Raw genomic sequence first — 19,875 nt, 5'->3', positions numbered from 1 at the left:
TCACTGAATTGGGCACTTTTGGGATGTTTAGTAGAAATGATGAGTATATGTGTCAGGTTGAAATTTCAGTCAAACCTTGATTCTCCAATTTCTCCCTTCTCAAACAATTCGGTTCTGGACCAAGTTCTCAGAAAAAATGTCTTGGTTGTCAACCAACACTTCACTTTTCACCCTGACATCCCTTTTATGCTGATACCTCAGCATGACTAAAAGTGGCTCTCAGACAACAAACAAAAGAAAAAATGCTTTTGTTGCTGGCAAAATCCACATCGATGATTACCACAATTTTGAAATGTAAATAGGCCATCAAGAGTGTTAATGTACTAAGGGTATGAAAGTGCTCATAAAACAACAGTCACAGGCAATTGAATAGGTAGAAAAACTGCTGTTGATTGGACAAAAAGCAGCTGGTGATAGAAATTTCGAGGCAGTGATATATGAAAAATTGGTTTAAGGCTAGTGGGGAGTGGTTCAATAAATTTAAGAAAAGTGTTTATATAAATTAAACAGTACGTTAGACATGTACTGTATGAAAGGTTTAAATGGAATCATCTGGGAGTCTGGAATGAATTCAATTTACATTTCTAATGGGAAAAAATGATTCGGTTTTCTAACAAATCACTTCTTGCACAGCCTTCTTGGAACGAGTTAAGTTCTAGAAACAAGGTTTTGCTGTAGTTTTTCTCAGGGAATGTTACTAATTTATATTGTTTGTTTATAAACCACATTTTTTCATTACATTTGAAATTACACAGTAATTACATAAATGTCTTTATTTCTCTTTTAGTTGCTGCCAAACAAGGTGAATCTGACCCAGAAAGGAAAGAAACACGGCAGAAAGTAGATGACGACAGGAAACATGAGATAGAAGCTGCTATAGTGCGGATAATGAAGTCTAGAAAGAAGATGCAGCACAATGTGTTAGTAGCAGAGGTGAGGACACTGATGCTGGATTAGTGTAGAACAGCAAAACAACATGAACAGTTGAAATTTAGGAAAGTACTATATTCAACTGGTTTAAAATAGAATTTTTAAGTTAGGAAACTATAATCAGGTAATACTATTTAAAGCATGGCACATTTGATATTTAATCACAGCCATACATTGAAATATGTGCACACTTCAAGAACTAATATTTGTTATGAAAATCATAGAATGTTGTCACATGAAAACAAAAAAATTTCACTACTATTCAATACTTTTGTATAAAACAAACTACCTTTATTTCTAAAATTAATCAGTTACGTTTATTGAATGTTCACATGTTACAAATTTCATAAGTGGAAAAATCAAATCAAATACAGCATATTGGCACTTAGGTGACTGGTTCGTTTTCCCAGGCATTTCCATTGGACTGCTAAGAGTGGGTATTTGATGGCAGTGCCTTGAGAAGTAAAATGAAGGTGCAACCATAAGAGAGTGGCGTGGCCTTTGAGATGTTGGCTCATGGGAAAGGGCAGAGAGCAGTGTTAAAGGTTGAGTGTTGAGGGTTTCTGGGTTTCATTTTTCTAGATGGGAAGATACTGAGCATGTTTATATAAGGATAAAAATTTTCAAAAGGAATGCTTAAAAACAAAAGGAAAAAAATGAAACGAGGGGATAATTGGGGTACCAAGGTCAAAGGAAAGGGGAGAGGATTGTGCAGAGCACAGGTGGGTGGGAGTTGTGTTAAGAGGAATGTTGAATATTCCTCTTCCTCAGCATACAGTGTGCAGGGGTGTGTTAATAAAGAAAGGACTCAAGTATGGCTAAACATATATGTGTAAGGTGGGAGTTTGAGGAATTTTAAACTAAAATGGTCTTTTTTCCCTACATAAAACAAGATGTGAGGTTATTGTCCTTAGAAACTTGCTGAACTTGAATACTATAAATTAGTGTTATCAGTCTGTTTCAGAGATTGGCAGACTGTGTGTGTGTGTGTGTGTGTGTGTGTGTGTGTGTGTGTGTGTTTAATAATCAGTTGTAGCATGAAAATGGCCACAGATAACAAGTGAGTGTGTTCTAGTAAGAATTAACAAAATAGGCAGTTGGCTGTATTAGGCCTGCAGGCTGCAGTTTGCTGCCTCCTGGTCTCTACACAAGATATTATAAATTACAATTGTACTCAGCAGGGAGCTAAGAAGTAGATTTTGCATGATGTAGTAAATGTTGAAATGGTGTTTATAGACTAGAACCAAAGGAATCGGAGAGTTGAGAATACTGTTGAGTGTTGAAATGATCTTATGTGCAATCTAAACCCCTATCAGGAATGAGGTAAGTTCAAAAGAAGTTATTAAAGTAGATTGTCTTATTGCTTAGAAGAAAGGGTCAGAGGATTAGAGATCTCAGGTGGGTTGAGAACAAGTTTGTTGATACTGGAATAAAAATACTAGAAAGATGGTAGATTTTAGGTGGAGAGTGAGATGCTGAAGTTTCAGACTTCAAAGGATTATCAATTCGCTGTGGCCTTGGGAAATGAGCTGATCCAGCAGGAGTAAAAAAAAAAAAAAGTTGGCTTATGGCTGAATGCTCTGCAAGAGAGGCCAGTGGATTCCTGGGGAAAGATGGACTTGGAGCAGAGCGGTGTGGGTTCTCTTTAACTACTGGCTCAGTTTACTACTTGTTGATGTCAGTTTTCCTCTGTGGCTATTTTCTTCACTTGAAAAAATTAGACAACCTACTTTATAGGGCTAAGAGCATTACATTAGAATATATACAAAATGCCTGATACATAGTGCACAGTCAAGACTTTGGCTGCTGCTATAGTTACTGTTTTATTTTAACTGGTGTCACAATACTTAGAATCCTGACATCAGTTGGAGAAAATAATGGCAACAGTAGCTCTTGGCATTATTCTAAAGCATCACCTCTGTTAACATTTAATATACACAGCAACGTCATGAGGTTATGTCCCAGAGCTAGTAAGTCAGAGAGCTGGGATTTGCATCCAGGCGGTTTGGGTCTAGAGTTTGTGCGCTTACACACATGCTACCCAAATTCTGTGAATTGGGAGGATATCCCAGAAGTAAAAATGATTAAGTATTAATATACATCATATATTCCATTAATTCTAACCTACTGTAGTATTCACATTCTGATGTGAGGAGGTAATCAGATTACTAAAGTTTGATCTGAGTCTTAAAGTGACACATCAGTTTTATTCAAAATTAAGAATTTTTGTGTTAATATGGAAATGTTATGCTTTTTAAATTTTCTGATGAGAAATCATCGTTTTACCTTTCGTTTTAGGTAACTCAGCAGTTGAAGGCTCGATTCTTACCAAGTCCAGTTGTTATTAAGAAGCGTATTGAAGGACTTATTGAGAGAGAATACTTGGCACGAACACCTGAGGATCGCAAAGTATACACATATGTAGCATAAAATGCGTTCAAAAATTTGATTTATTCTTGGACTGTACTCTTCGCATGGACTGGGAAGTTCTTTTAAATCATTAAATATTAAGACGACCATCTCTTCTATTAAATTACAGTACATGTTCTAGACCATTCAGATCAAGCCTTTACTCCTTTGAGAGTTTTCAACATCAATTGATTGAGCTTCAGGCTTTACAACGTTTATCCCTGTAGAGATCATCTTTACAGTTCCTCGGGAAAATGTGAATGTGCCGCGTTTTGTTTTCAATACTGTATGAAAACAGGAAAAAATAAAACAAAATTTAGAAAATACAAGCTCATTAAAATAAAATTGTTGGATTTCATTTCCCCAGGTCTTTCAGTGTTGATGTAAATGTGTTTTTGTAGTGTTGCTTAGCACTTTGGCATTGTATAAGTTGGGTAACAAAAATGTTAAAGGAAATGACACGATTCCCAATTATCTTGCTATGCTTAAGGCATTTCTTTAGCTAGTCTTGTTTAATTTAAAGGTTTGATAAATATTCAACGACCCAAGCATACAATTTGAGCATGCTTTATTCTACTACCACTTGCACTTATAATCTTATAGCCTTATGACCAGGAACCTTTGTTTTGGGCTCAATCCACACCTTGATTTGGTTTTTCCCTATTGTAATTTGAGATTTCCCAAATTAAGTCTTATAATGATTAGGTTTTGTTCTGCATTATCTCTAGAGAAAAAGAATATTTTAGTATGTATAAATTATTGTACAATTTTTTGCTGTTGTACTCACTGCTGATAGTGGATTGTATAGGGCAGTGTTTTTATTTCCTTTATTGTTGACAAAAATAAATGAATTTAGCATACACATACCCACTAATTCAAGTATATTAGAGCACAACATTGGCAGCTGGTTGTATTTAATTCAGCCCCTCTGAAAAGCACATATAGTCTACACTTTGTTTATAAAATATCGTAGGTTCTCCCCTCTTAAATATATATATTTTGGTGAAGCTGAGGTGCATGTTAATTTTCTGTTTCGAAATGCATTCTAAAGATGCAATAAATATGATTACCTTGATATTTTTAACAAGATCTTCAGTTCTTGCAGCTAACTGTGTTTTGGAAAGTGATTAAGCAATATTTTTCAAACCTGATGATTCTTGGATATTTAGCTATTGTCCTCCAAAGAGTCATCGTTTCATGTTTTTAAAGATGTGCTTTGTGCTGAAGATTCGTGTCGGTTATCCTGTGCTTCCAACTTCCACCAATGTTTTTTACCTGATGGATCTGCCAAGAATTATAGTTTGCTTTATTTTTAATAACTTCAGAGTATTTTTATCTTCCATTTAATTTTGTCTCATTTTGTTTTAGTAAGACATTGTTTCAGATATGTAATTGGGGCAAACCACTATAGATTCTATTGGATAGAAAAATGAAATGTTAATAATTTAAAATAACCGACCCTTCATTGACTACCAGTACTGTTGGTACATTTATTAGAATGTATGTCTCAGAAGATGGTTTCTGTTTAAATTTATGGTCAAGTTACAACTGAATTCTAATATGGATTAAAAACTCCACATAAATCTTTTTCCCCATGCGTCTTGGGTTATAATTTTCCTTGTAGACTTGCAGATAAGCTCTTAACTGCATTTAATTTTGCCTTCATTTGTATTCTAGAATTATAAACCTTATGCTCTTAGTCTCTACATTTCCCACTTTACCATGATGCAATTAAGATACAAATGAAAACTATCATGAACATTATTCTCAGGATACTTTCACCATACTTGAGCGATAGTAGGTCAGGTGTAACATAGAAAGCTGAAGGATTTCGCTACTGATTCTTTACATAATTGGAATTTCTGTAACAGAAATCTATAGGAAGATACTAGTATTTAAGGTTTCAGAATATTGCTCTCAATTGCCAATCAAGTGATATGTAACACCTTGGGGATTATTAGAATAACTCATTGCCAGGTTAATAAATATGAAGCTTGTAAAAACTTCATTTGAAATTGAAATGAGACATTAAAAGAAAAATTTAAGCACTAGTTTAAAGTATTAAAAGTTGTAAAGTTAAATTTATGTCAGTATCTCAAGTGTGGACATACCAGTGAAATCTAGAATTTAGAGACATGTCCATTGGGAGGCACAGGTTTGATATTTACGATTCTAAATGTTTTATATTGCAACACATTTCTGAATTGCAGTTGAGTTGAATGGTGGAGAATGCAACTATTTGTACTCAGTTGCATTTCAGTCAGTTGCAGTTTAGTTGAATGATTGGAGAATGATGCTGCATTGAAAAACAAAATTGGATCGCCTAACATGCCTGTGTGTTTTAGGTCCTGAGTATTATGTAAGCTCATAATAATGCATTTTGATGTTGCTTTCTTTTCAGCAAGAAGTCATTCATGTTCTTTTTCTCAGTTTTTTTTTAATGTCTTAATTTCAGAGACTAATGCATCCTAACCATTTATTTAATCCTGTTGATGTGAATAAATTTTGGTGACTTATACTTGAAGAATTTTAAGGAGGGTGGATATGTAGTTTTCCAACTGCAAAATGATGTAATCTTTGTTCACTTGTTTAATTGTAATTCTCTGATATCCTCAAATCCAGAACAGTGTTTACTTTGAATTGTTATATAGTTATATTATTTAAAGATTGAAAATTCATTGCAGTTAGGGAACAGCCTCACAAATAAAATGTGGTTGTCATTGCAAGGATTCTTTTATGTCAATGAATTTTAAAAGGGGATGGGGAAGGATGCATTAGAATCACCTGTGCCGCATTGTAAACAGACATGTTCCATTCCCAAACCCCTAAGATGCTGATACGCCTTCTCAGTACGAACTCTTCTCATGGTAAAGCACTGTTGATCTGTTCCCCCAGTAACTTAATGAAACTATCAAATTTCAATACTCAGATGAGAAAGTACAGTCCAAGTAATACCTAAAATTGTATGTAAGAATTCTTGCAATGTGGGGATAATTATAATTGCTAACTCTCAAAATTCTTTATGCAGTTGCAATACTTAAATTCCTCAGCACAATGTCTGGCATGTGGTGTGTGTAGGCGCTCAGTAAATCTCAGATGAATGTGCCTAATGATCACTAAATGTCTTGAAAGAAAGTCCTAAAAGAATCAAACTTGATAAAATCTGTACTGCATTTTTGGGAGTATGACTAATATTTGATTGTATAAGGATTATATTTTTATAAATGGAAATTATTTCATGTTTGGTTTTCAACTAGCTAAAAAGTTGAAAATGTAAAGCAACCGCTGGCTTCTTCCAGATGATATTAAATGCTGATTTTAAAGCTGTTTGAGTCACAACATCCTATGAAAGAAAATATTCAGACTTAGTGATAGAAAAACTCATTCAAGATGCCTCTCATAGTTACTGGGGTCCAGGAATTTGGGCCCAATTCTGTCTGATTTTGAAAATTGTGCTTTTAATGAGTGTTAATGTGTCCCCAGTTTTGGCAGACTGATCAGAACTATCAATTGAATTTGGATCTGAAAGTAAATTTTCTTGGTGAGTATTTTTGTGAAAGCTTGTTTTGATCAATTAGAAAATATTCCCTGGGGGATTTGATATTGTGGAACTTTTATATATCCTAACCAAAAGAAAATTTTTTTGTGATATTGTCTGTGCATATTGGTGTATACAGTATATAGGAATGAATTTTGTTTATAGAACTGATGTTAGATATCAATATCTGTAGAATGAATTTTAACACATTTCCTATATGATGCTGTTCTCTGTATTAAAAGGTATCCACTAGAATGATTTTTTTAATGGATTAGAATTGTAAGTCGGAAGAGACAGAAAACATACCACAAGGGACATGGCATCAGGTGGGTGAGGACAAAATCTGTGTTCTGTTCCAGTGCAGCCTTAGCAATAGGCAACCAGTATGTATAAGTATAATGTAGAGAGATTCTGCCCAAAACCTATGCAACGTCTACATCTGAATGGAAGAGGAGGAAAGAAGGGAGTGCCCTTTCAATCTAAAGTTTGCCTGCAAAGCAATTTTGCAATACTAAGGAAAGCATTCTTAACTATTTTTTGACCAAAATTAGTATTACCCAAATTTCCAATAAGGCATTCATATTCACTGAACTGACTTGAACTGATTACAAATAATGCAATCCATTCTCAAAGAAGCAAAGAGTTGTAGTTATGAAGGTCGTACAAGAATGTGCTACAGACTAAACTATTCCAAAAGAGAAGTGGCAAGTGCTTTGGTTTAAAACCAGAATTTCCTAGGGAGGCTTCAAAACAAACCTGATGCCTCTTGTAGATTTGATTTTGTAGGTCTGAGGCCATCTTTGTACAGTTGCATTTGGGAACCGTTGCTTTAGATTATCCTATATAATAAAAGGGTAATATGCAAATTGACCCTAACAGTGGAAGAACTGGGAATGACTGGTCACTATGACATGCACTGACCACCAGAGAGCAGACACTCCATGCAGGAGCTGCCCCTGATGGTCAGTGCACTCCCACAGGGGGAGCTCTGTTCAGCCATAAGCCAGGCTGACGGCTGCAAGTGCGCAGCAGCAGTGGCGGGAGCCTGTGCAGCAGTGCTAAGGATGTCCGACTATGGCTCAGGGCTCCCGGGCTGCCAGAGGGATGTCTGACTGCCAGCTTAGGCCCGGTCACCCGGGGAGCGGGCCTAAGCTGGCAGGTGGACATCCCTACAGGGGTCCCAGACTGCGAGACAGCGCAGGCCAGGATGAGGGACCTCCCCACCCCCAGTGCATGAATTTTATGCACTGGGCCTCTAGTAAGTTACAATAAAGCATATAAACTCCCAATTTTACTAATTAGATGAGAACATTCATCTTATGTGATGGAAATGATGAGATCTTTAACATCTTACATGCACTTACTATGCCTCAGCTGGTTAAGGCAACATTTAGTCAAATTGAGATTTAATTAAAAGTGGGGCATTAACTTCATGCTACTCATGGTCACAGATCACAGTGATAATCACAACCAACCAATTGTTGGTGATCCTAATTGGGGGAGAATCCGTAATAGTGCCCTCAGAGTCAAAGGGCAGCCTGTGGTCTTACCATTTTCATTAGGCACTTCCACTGGGAAAAATAGAATTTAGAAACCAACTGTTCACAGCTCACGGACCTCTGTCTGGTTTATATGAATTTAGCTAACAACTAAAAGTGATTCTAAGAAAGACGAGTGAACAGCGTGGGACTATTTTTCCCCCTTTAGAACCTTTGGTTGTGAAGCTATATTTAGTGAGATCTGGGTGACAAAAGTTAGTCTGTGCTGCCAACTCTGCCAGGTAATAAACAACAGTAATTGTAGTGTGGACTATTAGTGTAACCCAACAGAAGTGAAGTGTTTCCTGTGGAGTTCAGTCTTCGGTGTCATGATCACTTAATCTGACAAATGATTCACTTAAGACCATGATACAACTCCCTAATACTCAAACCTGACTTTTATTATTCAGTGATAGGCTTTCATAGAAACACCTGTATTCTCTTATACCAGTAATTAAGCAAAATACATGTTTTTAATTTTTTTCTCTTGAAAATGAAATTGAGTCATAAAAATAGTCCCTCCAAATTGGTGCATAGATTAAGATCTAAGTGTACAGGAAACCCTTAGCTCCTCAACAGAACTAATTCTCAAGGTTGGTGAAGCAGGGTGAAGGTTAGCTCAAAGAGGTGCACTTTGGAGATTTCTCGGTAATTATTGCTCTTCTTGCAATCCTAGCCACAGTGACTGCTGCTTCAACCCAAGTGTGGATGCATAGCCCATTAATGTTTACTTTTCTTTATAACTTTTGCTTCTCCACAGGCCCAGCTATGAATCCAGTGGTAAGTCTGAGTGACAAAGGCCATGACTGCTTCTGAGGGAGACGTTTCCCTCTATAGCTTCCAGAAGATTTGGTGCTTGGATTTACCAAAGGAGCAGCAGACAGCATGCTCTCATTGTACCAGCGCTTAGCATGATATCTGTCAGCAAGTTCTCCAATCGAACTTCATTCCGTCTTATTGCAGCATTCATTTATGAGACAATGTAGGGCCCATCCTTCTGTATAGCTAATAGCCCTGAGCTGTTGATTAGCCTTATCACATCATGCTCATCAACTGAACTTACTGTCTAAAAACTGATTTATACACTAAACTGGTTCATACTGTTCTTTCCTCTCCTTTGAATTAGTGTAATGTAACTTCTTGAAATATGCTTAATTTGTTATGAACTTCCTGCAGTCCTTGCTTAAATGTTCCATTTTTTCCTGCTTAATTTTTTGCAACCACTATGACCAAAAAGTGAGTTATTAAAGGTTCCATAAATCACAATGTTAAAATCACTTGTGTGTACATTTTGCACATATAATTATGTGTATGCGTGTGTGTGCAAATTTGCATAAGCACGATGAGTGACATTAGTTCTTAAAAGTGGATAGATTGATAATTTCTGCAATATATAGTTTAAGTGGTACATCACAGTAATAAGTTTAAACCTGTTTTATTTCACTACATTCACTAAGAGATAGTGTTTTATTAGATATCAGTAAGATTCTGATGGGCAGCTGAGACCGGTTTGGCTCAGTGGATAGAGCGTCGGCCTGCGGACTGAAAGGTCCCAGGTTCGATTCTGGTCAAGGGCATGTACCTGGGTTGCGGGCACATCCCCAGTGGGGAGTGTGCAGGAGGCAGCTGGTCGATGTTTCTCATCGATGTTTCTAACTATCTCTCTCCCTCTCTGTAAAAAATTAAAATATATATTAAAAAAAATCTTTAAAAAAAAAATAAAAGATTCTGATGGGCAAAAATGTACACATACATGCAAGCCTACATTGATGGAGCTCTAGGAAATGTGTTGATTGAGACAAAGTTGTATTTACAAATTAATTTCCCATGGTTATGTGTGTTATCAGATATGTAAGTAACTCCTTTGGTAAAAAATACTAGAAATGCATAAGCATAACGATGTCTACATATGGTATACAAAAATGTTACATTTATTTTAAACAGCCAAATATTTTTATGACATATTTTTCATAATTTATGATGTCATTTTTCTGCAGTTGTGTTTACACATGTTGGTACCTTTTAGAAAAGAGGGTAGTGGATATGTCACCCAATATGTCTCAGACTGGCTGGATGCAAGGCAGTTGTTCAAGTTCCTTCTGTGCCTCCCAGTCCAGCAGAGCGATGCCTCCCCTCAGGGAGCTTGCCGCTAACAGCCTCCTTTCTTCTCTGCTAGAGATGGAAACAAAGTAACTGCAGGGCACAACCACTAGAAGGAAGGGAGGAATGAAGGGCCTAGCTTTGTGAAAGTTTGTTGTACAATTCTATAATACATCATTTGTACACTGTATTGTGTGTTCACCACCCGACGTCTCCTTCCATCACAATTTATCCCCTCTTTACCCTCTTCTAACCCCCGTACCCCCATTTCCATCTGGTAATCACCATACTGTTGTATATGTCAGAGTTTTTTGTTTTTGTTTCTTAATCCCTTTTACCCAGCCTCCCAACCCCCTTCCCCCTCTGACAGCTGTCAGTCTGTTCGCTGTATCTATGTGCCTGTTTCTATTTTGTTAGTTTATTTTGTTCATTAGATTCCACATATAAGTGAGATCATATAGTATTTGTTTTTCTTTACTGGCTTATTTCATTTAGCATAATACTCAGTCACAAAAGGTAAGCTTTCTTTTTTTTTTTTTTACTGCTGAGTAGTATTCCATTATGTAAATGTGCCACAGCTTTTTTTATCCATTCATCTACTGTTGGGCACTTGGGCAGCTTCCAAATCTTGGCTATTGTAAATAATGCTGCAATGAACATAGGGGTGCATATATTCTTTCCAATTAGTGTTTTGGATTTCTTCAGATATATTCCCAGAAGTGGAATCACTGGGTCATAAGGCAGTTCCTTTTTTAATTTTTTGCTTTCCACCATGGCTGCACCAATTCCCATTCCCATCAACATTGTAGGAATCTACTAATAAAAGAGTAATATACTAATTAGACCAGGCATCTTCTGGACATCCTTCGGGACAAAGCCACAGTGGCAGGGGCCCAAGGCAGAGGCGGTTAGGGGCGATCAGGTCAGCAGGCAGAGGTGGTTAGGGGCAATCAGGCCAGCAGGTAGAGGTGGCTAGGGGTGATCAGGCAGGCAGGCAGGCAGGCAAGCAGTTAGGAGCCAGCAGTCCCGGATTGTGAGAGAGATGTCTGACTGCGGTTTAGGCCCAATCATGCAGGGATCAGGCCTAAACAGGAGGTCAGATATCCCCCTAGGGGTCCCGGTTTGGAGAGGGTGCAGGCTGGGCTGAGAGACCCCCTGCCCTGCATGAATTTTGTGCACCGGGCCGCTAGTCTTTAAATAAGATTCCCAGGTGAGAGGCTCTGCTTTTAAAACAATTCTCAACTCTTTTACAACCCACTTCCTGAGTGGTGGGAAAACTTAAATTTTGGTTCAATTTAAGACTTCAATTAGGTTTAAAACAATTACTTATACAATCTCTAGGCTCAGTTTATGGGGGGGCTAACTCAGTCTTGTGGTTCCTAATCCCCTTGTTCCTTTCTAACATGATATCTGGAACTCAGGGTGGGGCCAACAGGGCATAGGTAGCGCCTGATTTCAAGGTGATCCTTGGATGTCACTTGAATCTGCTGAGAGGTGGTAGGTCTCAACCTATTCTGGGCATCTTGCCAGTGTCTGCCTCTGGCCTCTGGAGGTGATGACTTCATAGTTGATTCTTTCCAGGCTTTGTCTGAGCCTAGCTGCCCCTCCCTCTTGCCTCATCCTCCTCCCTTTGATTTTCACTAAAGCTGAGACCCTCACCAACATAGAGGTGAATTGTGGAGCTAAAGCTCCATCCCAGCTTTAGCTCCACAATCCACCCAGAGCCTTTGCCCATCCCTGCCTGTCAGCTCAGCATCCTCCACCCTCTGCATTTGAACAAGATAGATTGGGCCTCAGACTGACATCCACCCGCTGCACACCTACACTGCCTTCCCTCGTTACACCTGCACCTCAGGCTCCTCCCACAGTCCCAATGGGAATAGAGGCCTCAGCAGCAGCACAAGTTTCCCTCACCAAGCCAAGGCTCCCAGAGAAATGGACACACGGTGACTTCCTCCTACCCCAGTGATGGTGAAACTTTTGAGCTCGCATGTCAGCATTTTGAAAAACCCTCTGACGAGTGTCATAGGTTCGCCATCACTGTCCTACCCTCTTAGTTTCCCCTGGCCTCTTCATCTTGTCCTTCCAACCATCCCCCAGGACCAGAATGGACAAACTCCTCCTACTCCCACGGGTTAATATCTTCTTGATTCCACCTTCTTGGCTAAACCCTATGACAGACATTATTTTTTATGAACTTTGGGAGCATTACTGCTTTTTTTTTTTTTTTTTTTTTTTTTTTTGCCTAGCATTTGATATATTAAATAGAAGCGAAGGAATTTAGACATTTGTTTTCAACTGACTTTCAAACATATTTGCCTATTGTCTTCCTGCAAAATGCCATTTAAATGTCAGAAGCTGAAAACTCTTTGTTCATCATTTCTTTTTCTATAAATGAATTTTAATTCTCATTTTCCAACATCTCTTGATAGCAGATGAACACCTTGGACACTTTGGAAAGGCAAAAGAGAAAACAGAAGCTTTATGGTTATGTCGTTTTCACAAGGTAGTTATGAAGTTTACAGGTGGTAGAAAATCATTTTTAATATAGGAGTGGCATAATATGAAAAAAATTAGTAAAATTTTTAGTTTACTCTCACTATTGGTCAATAAAACAAGATAAAGTATTAATAAGTAAAAAGATTTTTTAATCCCTTTTGGAAACTTAAGACTGCTCTTGTAAATAACTCCTGTCCCAAAGGAAATCAAAACTGAAATTACAAGCTCCTTAGAATTGAATGACAATGGGAGTATTAGATATCAATAATTATGGAATTTGGCCACAGTCATGCTAAGGGAAATTCAGGATTCAATATTTTATTAATACAAGACTAAGCATTGAATTCAAACACATAGTAAAAATTACCACAAAACAAATCAAAAGATCATTTTTAAAAATTTAATTGATAAGCAAAAGAACATAGAAATCATGGATCAAACCAAGAGTTTGACCTTGGGTAGGAAGAGTGATTAATCACAGATACATTTTTAGCAAAACAAACTGGTTCTCAAGTTCATCTGAAAGAATAAATAGAGACCATTAAAGATATCAGATTTGCCGAAACCGGTTTGGCTCAGTGGATAGAGCGTCGGCCTGCAGACTCAAGGGTCCCAGGTTCGATTCTGGTCAAGGGCATGTACCTGGGTTGCAGGCACATCCCCAGTGGGAGATGTGCAGGAGGCATCTGATTGATGTTTCTAACTCTCTATCTCTCCCTTCCTCTCTGTAAAAAAATCAATAAAATATATACATATTTTTAAAAAAGATATCAGATTGGGCACTCTTATTTAGCCTCCACTTACTCCTGAAATCCTACGAAAATGAAAGTAAGCGTGTGTGTTTTTTTATAGTTTGGTTTTGCATAAATCCTCAAGGCCCTAGAGGGCAGGAGAAATTTCGGATCTGCAGACCAGATGGGCACTGCCTGCCAGGCCGTGGGGAAGAGGCGTCCTTCACAGAAGAGAAGCTGCAGATTTGCTCCAATGGCACAATACAGAAACATGGTGCGAAAACAGGGAATGATGGTGGGGACTGGAAATTTGTGATTGAACTTGGTAGATAATAGAAGCCACTGATATTTCAAAGGGAGACATCAGACAAATGCTGGAAAATGAATTAGATAATAATTTTAAATCAGAAAAAAAAGATAAAAATGCCCTTTGACAATTAAAATGTTCTTAGTAGAAATGTAACTTGGGGTTTTCCAAAGAATTTGGACAAAGTATTTGGTCTAGAATGCTACTGCCCTTCTACTCTTACACAATTCACTCTTACTCGCTTCAATTGTGCTTTTTGTCAAAAGTATAGCATTTTGAGATTAGTTTCTGAGTTTACATTTTTAAAACTTTAAGATGACTGCATTAAAAAGCACAGAAAAAATAAAAATTTGTATCACATTTAATATTTTAACTCAATAATGTTTCAAATAATATCTAGAACAATGTTGTTTTGTTTTACCTTAAAACACAGAAATAATATATGAATGCACTTGAGAATATTTTCCCTGCATTGGGCTTTGTCAACAAATGTGTCACTTTAATTTACAAATGTAGCCCATTATAGAATGATTACCACATTTTTAGAAAGTAAGAGTGAATCATGGAAAGAACATTTACTATTCATTTACAAAACAAGCTTTGGGTGTGACCTCAGGACGGACAGAGGCTTGCTTAACCTTTTTTTGTGTGACGTAGTCTGAAAGGTCAGGCCAAGCTGATTGGCACAATCAAGCACCCACTCTAGGTTGTACCTGTGTGTGTTTTACCAACTTTAAAAACAAAACAAAACATTGGGTTTATATGCCTTGGCTGGAGCCTGCATTCTCCAGTTTTATCCTGGTTGGCACCATGACCTATTGTCATGTACAGCATTCAGACACATTTATGTAACCTGTCTGGCCTCTGAAGGCATTTGAGTCTGTGACTCATGGAATAAGATCTATTTCAACTCCAAAAATTGTAATAAATAGGCACTTGCTGAATCCACCAGGGGTCAGCACACCAAGCATTACCACTCTGATAGCAATATAAGTGGGGCCAAGAAAAAAAGTGAGAAAGCTTAGAAAAGAAAAATGCCTTTTGCAACTTGTATATGCCCATGATTAATTTTTCCCCCTTTCAGGCAAGTTGCCATACTTGCTTGCTTTGTACAGCTTTGATCCTTTCCTCCAAGGACCAAGAACTCAATAACTATTAACTCTGCTTTCTAGTCAAGATGACTCCATTAGCTAATCTTTTTTTCTTTTTTAATATATTTTTATTGATTGCAGAGAGGAAGGAAGAGGGAGAGAGAGAGAGAGAAACATCAATGATAGGAGAGAATCATTGATTGGCTGCCTCCTGCACACCCTCTACTGGGGATTGAGTCCGCAACCTGGGCATGTGCCCTTGACCAGAATCAAATCTGGGACCCTTCAGTCCACAGGCCGATGCTCTATCCACTGAGCCAAAACGGGTAAGGCACCATTAGCTAATCTTTTAACTCAACCCCCTGGCTGCAAACCCATAGCAAAAAATGATAAGCCATAAAAGGGAAAACCATTAAAAAGGGATCTGAATCAAAGATGAAATAAATTATTTCATGGACTAGAAATGAGCAGAAATGCAATGCTATGAACAGAGCTAAAACCACACAAAGACCCTCACTAAAATGATCATTAAAGAATGTCCTTCACTAGGAATGAAAAGGAGCCTAGAGAAAAGGAATGGACTACAAAAAATGTATATGTGTGTGTGTGGGAGGTGGGGTGGGGGGTGGGGGGAACGGGGCAAGGAGCAGGGAAATTGATGAAGTGTGAGCAAATGATTTGTACCCATTAACTGTAAAGACAATTCTCAATGTTTGTTTGGTCTCAAGAAGTGCAAAACTAAAACCATAGATAATAACTTGAAGAGAAAATTCAATGGGCAGTTAGTGTGTTAAAGGCTTTTTATTTTTTTGCTAGTGTTTTTCAGAACAAAAAATTACTAAGCATTTTTGAATGTTTAGAAAAATGTATAGTCTAATATGTGTGTTAAAAACTAAAGATAAGCAGTCAAAAAATGACACAATCAATAGTTTTTTAGTCATAAAAGGGGAAAGTATAGAAAGCTGTCCTAGTTCAAGAGAATGCTGGAAAGGAGGAAGCAGAGAAACAAAGAAAAATGGAAGTTAACAGAAAATCAAAACAAAAAGAGTAAACATTTTTTTAATTGATAAATAATCAAAAATTAAATATTCACTATAAAAATAAGAGGTTATAGGATTAAATTGAACTTTTAAAATCTAGGCAGAGTCTTCTTACAGAAGATATACATAAAATAAAACCTGTTAGACTAAATCAAAAGGGATGGTCAAACTTGTCCCACACAAATTATACAAATAATTATTCTAAGAATAGCAATATCAATTTCATAAAAAATGTAATTATGGTAAAAACATTTTATAGATAAAGAAGAAAAGAATAGCAATAAAAGAAAAATATATTCATGAATAGATGTACCTAAAAGTAGCCATGAAATTTACAAAGCAAATATTACATAAGAAAAATGCACAAATGAACAATAATATAAGGGGATTTTAGCACATCTCTATAGGGATACTGACTGGTTACATAATTTTTAAAAATATGTAAGAATATAGAAATAAAAAATAAAATCAACAAATTTGATGTAATGGATTATTTTCAGAAAGATCTTGAAGAATGAACAACATAACAGGTAATAGGGTCTATAAAATTTAAAAAATACATAACACAAACCACATTCATTCTCTGGCTATAAAAAATAGCAAAATAAATATGAAAGTACTAATTAATAAATAACATGCACACACATTTGGAAACCATAATGCTCCCCTTAATAATTTGTGAATTAATTTAAAAAGAGATCACAATGAAATTGCATCATTTAAGACAGAATATTAAACTTATTACATATAAAAATTTGTGGGATGAAGCAAAAGCAATTATTAGAAACACATCTTGTAGGCATAAATGTTGTTTTGAAAAAGAAATTTTGAAAACAGATGAATAAAGCTCGCGACTCAAGTTAGCAAGAGAACAGAGTGAATATAAAAAGAGTAAAAGGAAGGGATTTTAAAGACTAGGAAGAGCCCTGGCTAGTTTTTTCAAGTCCATATTTATCAAATCCCTATCTGTTTGGCCATGGAACCCTTTAAGTACCTAACTTCTACTGATTCCTACGGGATGCACTTTGGACATGCTGTTTGCAGCTGTCTAGTAAGGGAGCATGGACGAACCCGGTGTTCTCAGCACCTTAGAAATCAAGCTCCTTGGTAGAGCTGTCTTCCTTTTGAACATGTTGAGTGTGGGAAGTGTTAAGGGAACATCTGATTTGGTTCTTGGGGCTCAGCGGTGAAAGTGGTCCAGAGTCCCTTTCTGTTCAGGTGCAGGGCCCGTGGCTTTGAAAGTCAAGGGGATACTTCTCTCTAGCGCCCAGGTCCAGCCTCCTGTCTGGAGGGATTGCTGGGGATGCCTAACAGGGGCTTCTGGAAACAACTTCGCCCAGTACCTTCCGGTCCTCCTTTGCCATCTCTGTCCCTCGGACAGTCTTATAGTGGTTCTCAACCTTCTGGCCCTTTAAATACAGTTCCTCATGTTGTGACCCAACCATAAAATTATTTTCGTTGCTACTTCATAACTGTAATGTTGCTACTGTTATGAATCGTAAATATCTGATATGCAGGATGGTCTTAGGCGACCCCGTGAAAGGGTCGTTCGACCGCCAAAGGGGTCGCGACCCACAGGTTGAGAACCGCTGAAGGTCTCAGCGCTTTGAAAGACAAACTGAATGGTCCTTCCTTCACCACTTGATGTCACTGAGAAAATTAACAACCCCCTAGCGCCGGCGCTTCCTTTTATATGGTGAGATACCCAAGACTTATCCTCAGGAAGCAAGTGACCCACAAATTAGCGCTCTCCGATGTGGTGCACATTTGACTTGAGGTCATCTCAGGATGACAGCTTTCAGGCTCTCATTGACACCCCTCTCCTGCGGAAAGACTTCCCGGGTGGGGGTGGGGCATAGTCTAAGGATAAGGGGATATCTCTGGTCAAACCCGCGAAAGCAAATGGGAGGAAGGGCTGAAAACCTGAACTTCAAAAATAGACTTTTGAAATAAACTTTCACGGTTTAAACACATTCTGAAGCGATTTTTGTTTAGGAGAACCCTAGTCTGCCCCAAGTGCTAGGGGGAAAACAACGAGAATGCTGGTGGCCACGCTGTACCTGGTGGGAGTGGGCATGGGTGGGAGGGAAGGGCGGCAGGAGCCGGGGTGTGGCACCATCCCCTGGGACAGACCCGGAGGGGAGGGGGAGACGCCAGGAAGACAGAAGAGGCCAGCCTGGCGGGTCGGGTTTGCAGCCGGGGCTGGGTCCTGCGCGTCGCGAAGAGACGGGGCTGTGCGCGCCAACGCAGGCGAGCCCAAGGCCCTGCGGCTGTGGATGGTCTGGGACCAAGGGCCGAATGGAAACAAGAACAGCGAAATCTGGAGCCCTGCACGTTGCAGTGGGTTTTGCTTTTCAGAGGGGAGGTCGATGCTGTGAACTGCAGGATAGTTCAAGGTTTGCCAAGAGAGGGGAAATGGATGCGTCTATACGCACTTCTCACACTCAAAGCCGGTGGAGGTGGTGTGTGTGTGTGTGTGCGCGCGCAAGAGAGAGAGACAGAGAGAGGGGAAGAGAGAGAGAGAGAGAGAGAGAGAGAGAGAGAGAGAGAGAGAGAGAGAGAGAGAGAGAGAGAGAGAGAGACTGAAAGGCCCCGCGCATCTACAGGAGAGGAGCGTCACCGCCAAAGTGGCGTGAGATGGGGGAGAGGTGCTACACGTGTTCATTCAGAAAAGAATCATTTTGAAAAGGAGAAACGCCGGCCGAATGAGAACACTCAACTCCACCCAGAGGCAAAGCGGGTTTCATCCTTCCTGCTCCGCGTCCCCAGGCAGCTTCCGGGATGCGCCCCCTCCCCGGCAGCTCCCCGGGAGTGGCCCCGATTGTAGGTGTGGCTCGGGGCGAGAGCGCCGGCCCGGGGCCCGGCAGCCTCGGGAGGTGACGGCGCTGGGCGCAGGGACCTGGGCGAGGCGGAGTGGCGGGGGTTCCAGTCCGGAGCGGGCCGGCCAGACCTGCTCCAGGGAGACCGAGGGAGTGCAGAGCGACTGTGGGACCGCCCGGGAGCGCCTCCCGCCAGTCCTTTTGTTCATCGGCGGCGCTCCACGTGGTCACCGGGCGGTCACCGGGCGGTCGTGGAGGGCGCTGCGGAGACCCGAGCCTGGGCGGGGCGGGAAGCCGAGGGCTGGGTCCTGCCAGTAGCCAGACTGGTGGGGGGCACCTGACCCGCTGCGTTCCGGGGCCTGGTCTGGGCGAGGGGATGCCGATGCCCGGGATAGTGGTGGGGGTTTGGCCCGGCTGCGTCTCGGACCCCGGCGAGCGGGATTGGAGCGGGTAGAGGGGAGTCCGTTTCTTTTTCTTCCCTCTCTCACTGGCTCTGGCTTTGTCTCGTTGTCCAAGTTATTCTGGGTCCTGAATCCTGACGCCCTGACTCTCTTTGGCTTCCCATTTTGAATTCCTCTGCGATCCATCTCCCCTGAGCTCAAATCTCGCTATCCCGGCCCTCACAGGGGTCACTTGGCACTTTACACACACACATACACACACACACACACACACACACACACACACACACAGTCCTGCCCTAACCCCGCCCTGACCTCTTCCCCACGCCCATCATGCAAAGATCCAGTAGCAGGCTTAGCTTAGCGACCAGGTTCCCTAAGTGGTTCTCAAACTGGGCCCCATGATCACCCAGGCTCCACCATCTCCTTTGGTGGGAGTTTGTGGAAATCGACTCTTTGGCCCATCCTTATT

The 19,875-nt window shown here is 39.6% G+C and overlaps 1 protein-coding gene across 1 annotated transcript in view; it reads left to right on the top strand.

Moving 5' to 3' along the window:
* CUL3 (cullin 3) overlaps positions 1 to 4,928 on the top strand; it is a 102,418-nt gene extending 97,490 nt beyond the window's left edge. The window contains exons 15-16 of the mRNA XM_081095501.1: positions 788 to 933; positions 3,229 to 4,928. Coding sequence (XP_080951627.1) covers positions 788 to 933; positions 3,229 to 3,360 — 278 coding nt within the window. The 3' untranslated portion in view covers positions 3,361 to 4,928. The remainder of the gene's footprint in view (positions 1 to 787; positions 934 to 3,228) is intronic.
* The last annotated feature ends 14,947 nt before the right edge of the window (positions 4,929 to 19,875 follow it).

This window comes from Myotis nattereri (genome assembly GCF_964212035.1).
Source record: "Myotis nattereri genome assembly, chromosome: 7".
NCBI lineage: Eukaryota > Metazoa > Chordata > Mammalia > Chiroptera > Vespertilionidae > Myotis > Myotis nattereri.
Note: the sequence above shows the minus strand (reverse complement) of the source record. Positions and strands in the feature narration are given on the sequence as shown.